The 9551-nt window shown below is 34.1% G+C and overlaps 2 protein-coding genes across 2 annotated transcripts; both read right to left on the bottom strand.

The window, feature by feature from the left end:
- Positions 1-1826: 1826 nt before the first annotated feature.
- Positions 1827-4086, bottom strand: LOC131036335 (protein LURP-one-related 12-like). Its single transcript, XM_057968189.2, has 3 exons — positions 3622-4086; positions 2819-3043; positions 1827-2724 (listed from the first exon to the last, which is right to left on the bottom strand). The coding sequence occupies exons 1-3, from the start codon at positions 3871-3873 to the stop codon at positions 2593-2595; spliced, it is 609 nt and encodes a 202-aa protein (XP_057824172.2). The 5' UTR covers positions 3874-4086; the 3' UTR covers positions 1827-2592.
- A 2364-nt stretch (positions 4087-6450) lies between these two features.
- On the bottom strand, positions 6451-8967 carry LOC131036334 (protein LURP-one-related 12-like). Its single transcript, XM_057968188.2, has 3 exons — positions 8689-8967; positions 7937-8161; positions 6451-7842 (listed from the first exon to the last, which is right to left on the bottom strand). Exons 1-3 carry the CDS (start codon positions 8938-8940, stop codon positions 7621-7623), a joined length of 699 nt encoding a protein of 232 aa, XP_057824171.2. The 5' UTR covers positions 8941-8967; the 3' UTR covers positions 6451-7620.
- Positions 8968-9551: the final 584 nt, after the last annotated feature.

Genomic DNA, 9551 nt, shown 5'->3' on the forward strand with positions numbered 1-9551 from the left:
AGGAATATAAGGAGTATGAAGAAGTTCAGGTCTAGGATGAGGGGGAATATCCATAGGTGAAGGATCTTTAGGTTTCATCAAGACCAATATCATCTCATTTTTTTATTTTTGATAAGATAGGAAAAGAGTATCATTACGGGGTTTCAAAGGTTCAGGTTACTGAGGCCAAAAGTAATCAAGGGTGAAAATTCCTTGTCTTGTAGTTGGTTGGAAAAGACTATGATTGATCATGATAATATGCCCATTATGAGGGAACATAAAACACTTATGAAAAGTAGAACTGATAGCTTGCGTGGAAGAGAGCCAAGGAGATCCACCAAACCCTAAAGATAAGCCACTTTCTTATGCTTAGGTTTAGGATTGTATTTGGCTAATGAACAAGAATCAATCAAAGATTGATCATGTCTCTTGCACTTTTGAGTCTACAAAACCAAGGTGAGTCTCCCTTTACAATTCCTAAAGAACTACTTCAAATTGTGCACAAAGATTGTGTTTTATAGTAGATAATTCCTAATGAAAATATACCAAAGGAAGTGTAATTAACCTTAAATCTAGCTATAATTTTGGTTACTTAACATTCATTCGGCAATTTGGAACAAAAATATACCCTAAACCCACTCCTACAATAGAATTTAAAAGGATTTTGATAAATTTTGGATCCTTCCAAGACATGCACAAGAAAACCTAGTAGACCTATGCCTTGTCTATTAGGTAGAGTCAAAATAAAATAACTAGTTCTGATAATAGCACTAACACATAACAAGCGGTCTTTAAACCATTATTGTCTTACAATAATGAACCTCTCTTGAACATGTTGATAACATTCTTTTTAATCTTGAAATGCAACACAATAATCTTCAAAAATTGACTGAAAACAAAATTTAACACGTTCCTTGAACACGAGCCTTTAGCCAATAACATATTACAGCAAGTGTTTAACAAAAATCATAGTAACCCTTGATTATTCTATTTTAAAAGAGAAACATATACATTTAGGAGACATTAAAGCATGTTGTGGTTCCTAGAGTGCAAACTGGTTTGTTTACCATTATCAAAAGTCTAATTAAAACTTTCTTGTAATTGAATTTACAAGAAATCATACCCTAAATAGCTACCCTATACAAACAATTACACCTCTGAAAATAGAGAATATAGCACAATGAATAAGAAAGAAAAATAATAGAAGAAGAAGAAACAGTAAAACTAAAATCTGGGAATGACACCTGAAATTTTTCATCTTCACTTCATCTGCAGTTGAGAATTGAATCTTCCTCTCTTTCTTCTCTTTACGTCAGAATCTGCATCTTCAAATTCACTTGCAACTGAAATATGTTTCTGTCTTATTCTACCTTTGAAATCCGGCAATCAGATATAGCCCTTGCACTCCCTTCTAATCTTCTTTTTGTTTGCATTTGGAATAATTCTTATTTCCATTCTACCTCATTCCCATAAATGTATTTCACTCTTGAAAAATATTACTCTATTTCAGCTTATTACCTTTATTGGTTGAAAAATATTTGTTGTAGCATTTTACCCATTTTAGATCAAATTAACTAGTCATGTTTAAAATAACTTACTTATTCCTACACTGGATTCCTATACTTGCTTATTCCTATATTCACTAATTACCGATGTGTTACCCGCATATTTTTTTAATAATTTGAAACTTGTCATACTTTGACAATACTCGGCATCCAGATTTTAAACCAATAGTTTGAGAACAAACTATTTCCACCTTTAGCATAGAATTCATTATAAATGAAAACTCCCTACGGCCCATATAAGAATGATCACAAATATTTCATTTCAATAATCCTTTAGTTCAATATACAATGACAAACAATATACCAGAAGTAACGTCTCCATCTAACGCTACCGAAAACTTCTCAATAAGGATGTATAGAAACGTGTTCCCAAATGTTGGCTTCTGTATGCACAAGCAAATAAGATGCAAATATGTTAACCAATTGGCAGAATCTATGCCCAATACTTAACACAAGGCAAAATAGGTTTTGATGAAGTAATCTTCAAAATATCATAATCTCCTTTGCGAAACTTCAGCAATAGCGAAACTTCTTCTCATACTCTCTTCTTAACTCTCCAAAGCCAAATGAATAATCTCCCTATCCAAGCTCATGAGAGACCACCCCTTTGGATTATAAAAAAAACCAAATCCTTATTGATGGAGTATTTTCTTGTCTGATAGATTGGCTTGTGTACTGACATGGTTTCATTTGTTTCTCCATGTGAACGCTATCATACAGATGGGAGTTTCTACTAAGTACTTATACGTTTGGCAGATTAAATCTATATGTTTATCCGTGCATTGATTTTTGCACAATGGGTACTAAAATCTACAATGATAGCATTGTTTTTGCACAATGGGTGCTAAAATCTACAATGATAATACATATCCTCTACAATAATCAGGGCTCATAATCTCTCCCAAATTGCCTGGAATAAAAAAAGACAGAGCAGGAGGATAGGCCCTTTTATAAATCCTCGAAACCAATCATGTTCCTAAGGAAAGACTTCTCCATGGCAAATGCCTTGGCAAATCAAGACTAAGTGTACGGGAGTGAAGGTTAGTGTTCATATCGAGCCGGTCTGATCAAGAATGGCGACCAAACCCATTACAAAAGTTTGATCATAGCCAGGCTGTACAATCACACTGAACACATCTCCTCCCAGTGTTATCTCTGAGCTTACTTGCTTTCTTTTCATCTGTCAATAAACAGAAACAGATTTCTTAGAACTCTGCATCAAACACCAAATAGACAGTACAAAGATTGAGAAGAATATGAGAGCAAGGACAAACCTCAGCAACAATGTTACGGGAGCTGTTGTAAACAGTGCAGGATCTATTGGCAAAAGACCCTTCAATCTGGTAATCTGGATGCTTCTTCTCTGATACTGAACCCACGTATATCTGTGCCAAAGTCTTGGTAGGAAGCAGAAAATTCCTCCTGACTATAAACAATGGCTTTTGACCATCTGATTTGTCTTTTAAGAAAGCATGCCATTCACTGTACATGCTAAGTCTCTGTTATGGAAAAAAAAGGATGTTAGATGCTTTGTTACGACCAAGTCTTGGATGAATTTTGATGACGATGGGGATAAAAATCCTTCAATTTTATGTCAAATTATATAAAAAATCGAATGAACTAAGATACATGTCTCAAATAAATCTATTAAAAAGATTAAATGATATCAATCTTGAAACATATACTATTTAACGATATCATTGTATCAAGATTTTGGATAGCATTTTATGATCTATCATTCAGAATGTATTTCATCAACGTTTCGGATTATATTTTATTATGCATCAATATTTCGGATGATGGATCATGGTTCCGGATTAGATTGTGCTGGAGTTTTTTACATTAACATTCGGATCACATTCTATGATCCATCACGGAGAGGTTTTTTTCATCCACTTTCAGATTACACTCCATGATGCAACAACGTTTTGGATGATGAATCATAGAGTGTGATCTGAAATGTCGATGCAAACACTCTACACAATCTAATCCAGAAACAAAGTGATCAATATCTACCACTACTTATACCAAAAAAATCTGACATCTATCTATACTAGTTATTAGGACAGTAATATACCTTTCTTCTCATTGTGAGCAGAGAATTTCCTGCAGCATCCATGAGAACCACCTCGTTCTTATATCCAGAATCATAATTGTCAACTCTGAAGGCAAGGTTCCCGGTTGAATCAAACACATTGAAACCATTGCAGTTGAACACCAATGACGTCTTCCATACAGTCAATGCTGTGACAGACTTATTACAGAACCGATCTTCAATCACAACACTTTCCAACTGCTGTGGCCCTTTCGGATGAATCTTGGTAGGCATTTTTCCTTTTCTCTTTCTAGCTGAAGATTAATGAAAAACTGATGAAGAAATAGAACGTTTGGTCAATTGGGTTGTTGAGACCAGCTTATATATAATATTCCCATCAATGTTTCTGGTTCTGTGTTTTAACTTATCCGGAATCTTTCCTCTTAGCCTATAAGAAAGGCTTTTGATTGGCAGATCTTATCAGGACATACCATTAATTAAATGGGTTTGAAAGTTAGAATGCAAATGCATGGTTATAAAGCCTACCACGTGGTGGGCGGCAAGTATTGTTTAATCTATGGGCGGCCATTAATGGTCAGTAAGATAATAATAAGAATGAAAACAAGTGATAAGGGAGAATGACATGCATCGTGCGGGTAGCCTAGTATTCCAAGCTGCCCATCGTCCACCACGTTGAGGGTTAACATCAAGAGGAGCCCTCCTCACCAGCACATTGCTGCTTCTTCTCATTGGTGGGTCTATCCTCCATTCTTCAAGATGCCATCGGTGTCTTTCATTGAATTTTTCTGTTGTGGGCAAACGTTTTCTTTTTAACATCTATACTAGCGTGGCAGTTAAGCATATTTCGCAAGAAAGCCGTAAGTTTGTTTAATTGTCTCAAGACTCCATTATCTCTTGTAGTTTAATATTACTATGGATTATCCATTTATGGCGTCAACACCACTATAAATGCCCTACAAAGTATTTATATTACTTTTACAAGAAGTTGATTATGAAAGCATTTATTCAAACAAATAAAAAAAAAATTGAGTTTTGAGTTTTGTTAGGGTTTTTGTCTTTGTTTGAGTATGTCACTGTGTGGATGGCATGACACATTCTTGATGTAGAAATACTATTATATTTATTGTATGGTTTTTTAGTTTTCTTTTTTTATGGTTTCAAATTTTATCAACTCAATTGTTTCTACTTGTCTTGATGAGTTGGTGGTTTTGGATGATGACACCTCCAAACAAAAAACCTTGAAAATATATTCCTAGGGTCTTTCACAAGGTATGAATTTGAATCCTCCTTCGAATGTAATTCTACCCATCCCAAAGTTTGATAGTGCATGTAAATGTCTTGAATATTTACTTTAATGGGATATTTATTGGGAGAACTCCTAAATGCATGCTTAGATAGTGGAACAATAGGCACTATGCCTTGAATGAGATCCATCTCGATACCATCCAAAACCTCAACAAGGGTTTCTCCATTTATGTTTTGCTTAAGCTAGCCATTTAAAGATCATTCTTAAGCATGTCCCTTGGTATGCTTGTGAGTCTCTTTAGGTTTTTCAACCTTAAACTTGAGTTTTCTCAATCTTTACCTTCATGTGATGATTTGGATAGAGTTCCTAGGTTTACCCTTACCCTATTGGAATTTCTTAGTCACAATTGTTGGCTCAATTGGAAAATTCATTTGTTTATAGTCTAAAATATCTTTTTTTTCTTTACACAAATTCATGTTTATATTGAGGTTGACCACTCTAAAGAATTGAAAGATAGTATTGTGCATATTTAAATTAGTCATTTATTTTGGGATCCTATTAAATAAAGTAGAAATTTTAATATTTTTATTTTTACTTTATTACATAAGAATGATTTATTTTCTTTTAATAAGATATATTTATTCTTAAATAATTATTAATTAATATATCAATTTATATATATAATATGCATGACCTTTTACTAAATAAAGTAATTAATAGAAAAACAAAACATACTTTTTGGAAAAAGAGAAATTAAATATATTAAATAGAATTAAAATTAAATACTTTAAAAAAAAGTCTTAGAAAGGCTTTCTAATATAAAATAATATCAACATTTTTAAACTATTAGTTGACTTTTACTTTAATATGAATATGGAATTTTTTAAAGAGAAAAACACTCTTATTATGTAAGGGGGCAAAGTTTTAAATAGGTAACTTAACCTTAAATGAAAGGAAGCTTCTTCCACGTAGGGAAAAGTGGAGTTAGAGTTCAGAGAATGAACTTAGAGTTGCGTAATGCACGATCTAAAGAGGAAAGGATATTTAAATGTATGCATTTTCTGCAATTAGATATTTAAATGGAGAATAGAACCTTTATAATGAATAAGAAAGAAAATTAATAAAAAAAGAAGAAACAGTAAAACTAAAATCTGGGAATGCTGAAATTTTTCATCAACACTTCATCTCCAAGTTTTCCTCTCTTTCTACCTTTTGATCTGCATCTTCAAATTCACTTGTAACTGAAATATGTTTCTGTCTTATTCTACCTTTGAAATCCGGCAATCAGATATAGCCCTTGCACTCCCTTCTAATCTTCTTTTTGTTTGCATTTGGAATAATTCTTATTTCCATTCTGCCTCATTCCCATGAATGTATTTCACTCTTGAAAAATATTACTCTATTGCAGCATATTACCTGGGTGAAAAATATTTTTTGTAGCATTTTACCATTTTAGATCAAAGTAACTAGTCATGTTTAAAATAACTTACTTATTCCTACACTGGATTCCTATACTTGCTTATTCCTATATTGGATTCATATAGCTAAAAACCATTAGCTCCGAGACAAAAATAATCATTGGCACTTAGATTCACTAATTACCGATGTGTTACCCGCATATTTTTTCAATAATCTGAAACTTGTCATATTTTGACAATGTTCGGCATCCAGATTTTAAACCAATAGTTTGAGAGCAAACTATTTCCACCTTTAGCATAGAATTCATTATAAATGAAAACTTCCTAAGGCCATATAAGAATCATCACAAATATTTCATTTCAATAATCCTTTAGTTCAATATTACCATGACAAACAAAATACGGTCAACCTCCTTTTCATGCCCATGCTGATTCTATTCTTTTTACTTAAAATCCTGCTCAAGCCGATGCCCACTATTTTGAAATTTAGAACCACTACCTCCCAAACTATCAAAGTACTCATAGTTCGCATGATCTCTGGGAAAAAAGGATTCAAACACATCAAATGGAGTAACCTCAGGTGGACCAGAAGTAACGTCTTCATATGCTCCATCTAACCCTACCGAAAACTTGTCAATAAGGATGTATACAAACGTGTTCCCAAATGTTGTCTTGCGCATGGACAAGCAAATCTATACTGATCGAGCGAATTTGAAAACTAACAAGATACAAATATGTTAACCAATTGGCAGAATCTATGCCCAATACTTAACACAGAGCAAAATAGGTTTTGATGAAGTAATCTTCAAAATATCATAATCTCCTTTGCTCAAGGATTTGGGTCTGAAATTCAGCAATAGCGAAACTTCTTCCCATCCAGACATACTCTCTTCTTAACTCTCCAAAGTCAAATGAATATTTGGTTCAAGGTTAAAGACTTCACAAATAATCTCCCTATCCAAGCTCATGAGACACTACCCCTTTGGATTATAAAAAAAACCAAATCCTTATTGATGGAGTATTTCCAGTGATCGCAATTTGTCTGATAGATTGGCTTGTGTACTGACATGGTTTCGTTTTTTATTCCATGTGAATGCTATCATACAGATGGGACTTTCTACTAAGTACTTATACGTTTGGCAGATTAAATCTATATGTTTATCCGTGCATTGTTTTTTGCACAATGGGTACTAAAATCTACAATGCTAGCATTGTTTTTTGCACAATGGGTGCTAAAATCTACAATGATAATACATATCCTCTACAATAATCAGGGCTCATAGTCTCTCCCAAATTGCCTGGAATAAAAAAAGACAGAGCAGGAGGATAGGCCCTTTCATAAATCCTCTATACCAATCATGTTCCTAAGGAAAGACTTCTCCACGGCAAATGCCTTGGCAAATCAAGACTAAGCGTACGGGAGTGAAGCTTGGTGTTTGTATGGCGTTCATTCCAGCTGATCTGATCAAGAATGACGACTAAACCCATTACAAAAGCTTGATCATAGACAGGCTGTACAATCACACTGAACACATCTCCTCCCAGTGTTATCTCTGAGCTCACTTGCTTTCTTTTCATCTGTCAATAAACAGAAACAGATTTCTTAGAACTCTGCATCAAACACCAAATAAACTGTACAAAGATTGAGAAGAATATGAGAGCAAGGACAAACCTCAGCAACAATGTTACGCGAGCTGTTGTAAACAGTGCAGGATCTATTGGCAAAAGACCCTTCAATCTGGTAATCTGGATGCTTCTTCTCTGATACTGAACCCACGTATATCTGTGCCAAAGTCTTGGTAGGAAGCAGAAAACTCCTCCTGACTATAAACAATGGCTTTTGACCATCTGATTTATCTTTCAAGAAAGCATGCCATTCACTGTACATGCTAAGTCTCTGTTGTTATGAAGAAAAAAAGATGTTAAATGAATTATTACGACCAAGTCTTGCATAAATTTTGATGATGATAGGTATAACAATCCTTCAATTTAATGTAAAATTATATAAAAAATCGAATGAACTAAGAATATGAAATCAATCTTGAGACATCTGTTATTTAACAATATTATTGCATCAAGATTTTAGATCACATGTTATGATTTATCGTCCATGATGCATCAATGTTTTGGATGATGGATCATGGTTCTGAATTTGATTGTGTTAGAGGTTTTTGCATTAACATTTGGATCACATTCTATGATCCATCATCCAGAGAGTTTTTTCATCCACTTTCAGATTACACTCCATGATGCAATGACGTTTTGGATGATGGATCATAGAATATGATCTGAAATATCGATGTAAAAAACTCTACACAATCTAATCCAAAAACAAAATGATCAACATCTACCACTCCTTATACCAAAAATATCCGATATAAATACTGATATCTATCTATTTAACTTATTAGAACAGTAATATACCTTTCTTCTCATTGTGAGCAGAGAATTTCCTGCAGCATCCATGAGAACCACCTCGTTCTTATATCCAGAATCATAATTGTCAACCCTGAAGGCAAGATTCCCGGTTGAATCAAACACAGTGAAACCATTGCAATTCAAAACCAACGATCTCTTCCACACAGTCAATGCTGTGACAGACTCATTACAGAAGCGCTCTTCAATCACAACATTTTCCAACTGCTTTGGTGCTTTCGGATGAATTTTGGTAGGCATTTTTCCTTTTCTCTTTCTGTCTAAAGATTGATGAAGAAATAGAGTGTTTGGTCAATTGGGTTGTTGAGACCAGCATATATATAATATACCCATCAATGTTTCTGGTTCTGTGTTTTAACTTATCCGGAATCTTTCCTCTTGGTCTTATCAAATAAACTTTGTGATTGGCAGATCTTATCAGGAAATACCATTAATTAAATGGGTTTGAAAGTTAGAATGCAAATGCATGGTTATAAAGCCTACCACGTAGTGGGCGGCAAGGATTGTTTAATCTATGGTCGGCCATTATTGGTCGGTAAGATAATAATAAGAATGAAAACAAGTGATAAGGGAGAATGACTTGCATGTCCTTGTGCGGATAGCTTAGTATTCCAAGCTGCTCATCGTCCACCACGTTGAGGGTTAACATCCAGTGGACCCATCAAGAGAAGCCCTCCTCACCAGCACATAGCTTCTTCTTCTCTATCCTCCATTCTTCAAGATGCCATCAATGCCTTTCATTGAATTTTTCTGTTGTGGGCAAACATTTTCTTTTTAACATCTACACTAACGTTGCAGTTAAGCATAATTCTCTTGAAAGCCATAAGTTTGTTTAATTGTCAAAGTTGTTG

The sequence above is a fragment of the Cryptomeria japonica genome, chromosome 7 (assembly GCF_030272615.1).
Source record: "Cryptomeria japonica chromosome 7, Sugi_1.0, whole genome shotgun sequence".
Classification (NCBI taxonomy): domain Eukaryota; kingdom Viridiplantae; phylum Streptophyta; class Pinopsida; order Cupressales; family Cupressaceae; genus Cryptomeria; species Cryptomeria japonica.

Excerpts from the sequence above, each read along its gene's own strand:
- LOC131036335 (XM_057968189.2), bottom strand. The coding sequence starts at position 3,873 with ATGCCTACCAAGATTCATCCGAAAGGGCCACAGCAGTTGGAAAGTGTT. Across the intron at positions 3,044-3,621 it reads TGCTCACAATGAGAAGAAAG|AGACTTAGCATGTACAGTGA; the intron begins GTATATTACTGT and ends TTTCCATAACAG. Across the intron at positions 2,725-2,818 it reads CCCGTAACATTGTTGCTGAG|ATGAAAAGAAAGCAAGTAAG; the intron begins GTTTGTCCTTGC and ends GTTTATTGACAG.
- LOC131036334 (XM_057968188.2), bottom strand. The coding sequence starts at position 8,940 with ATGCCTACCAAAATTCATCCGAAAGCACCAAAGCAGTTGGAAAATGTT. Across the intron at positions 8,162-8,688 it reads TGCTCACAATGAGAAGAAAG|AGACTTAGCATGTACAGTGA; the intron begins GTATATTACTGT and ends TCATAACAACAG. Across the intron at positions 7,843-7,936 it reads CGCGTAACATTGTTGCTGAG|ATGAAAAGAAAGCAAGTGAG; the intron begins GTTTGTCCTTGC and ends GTTTATTGACAG.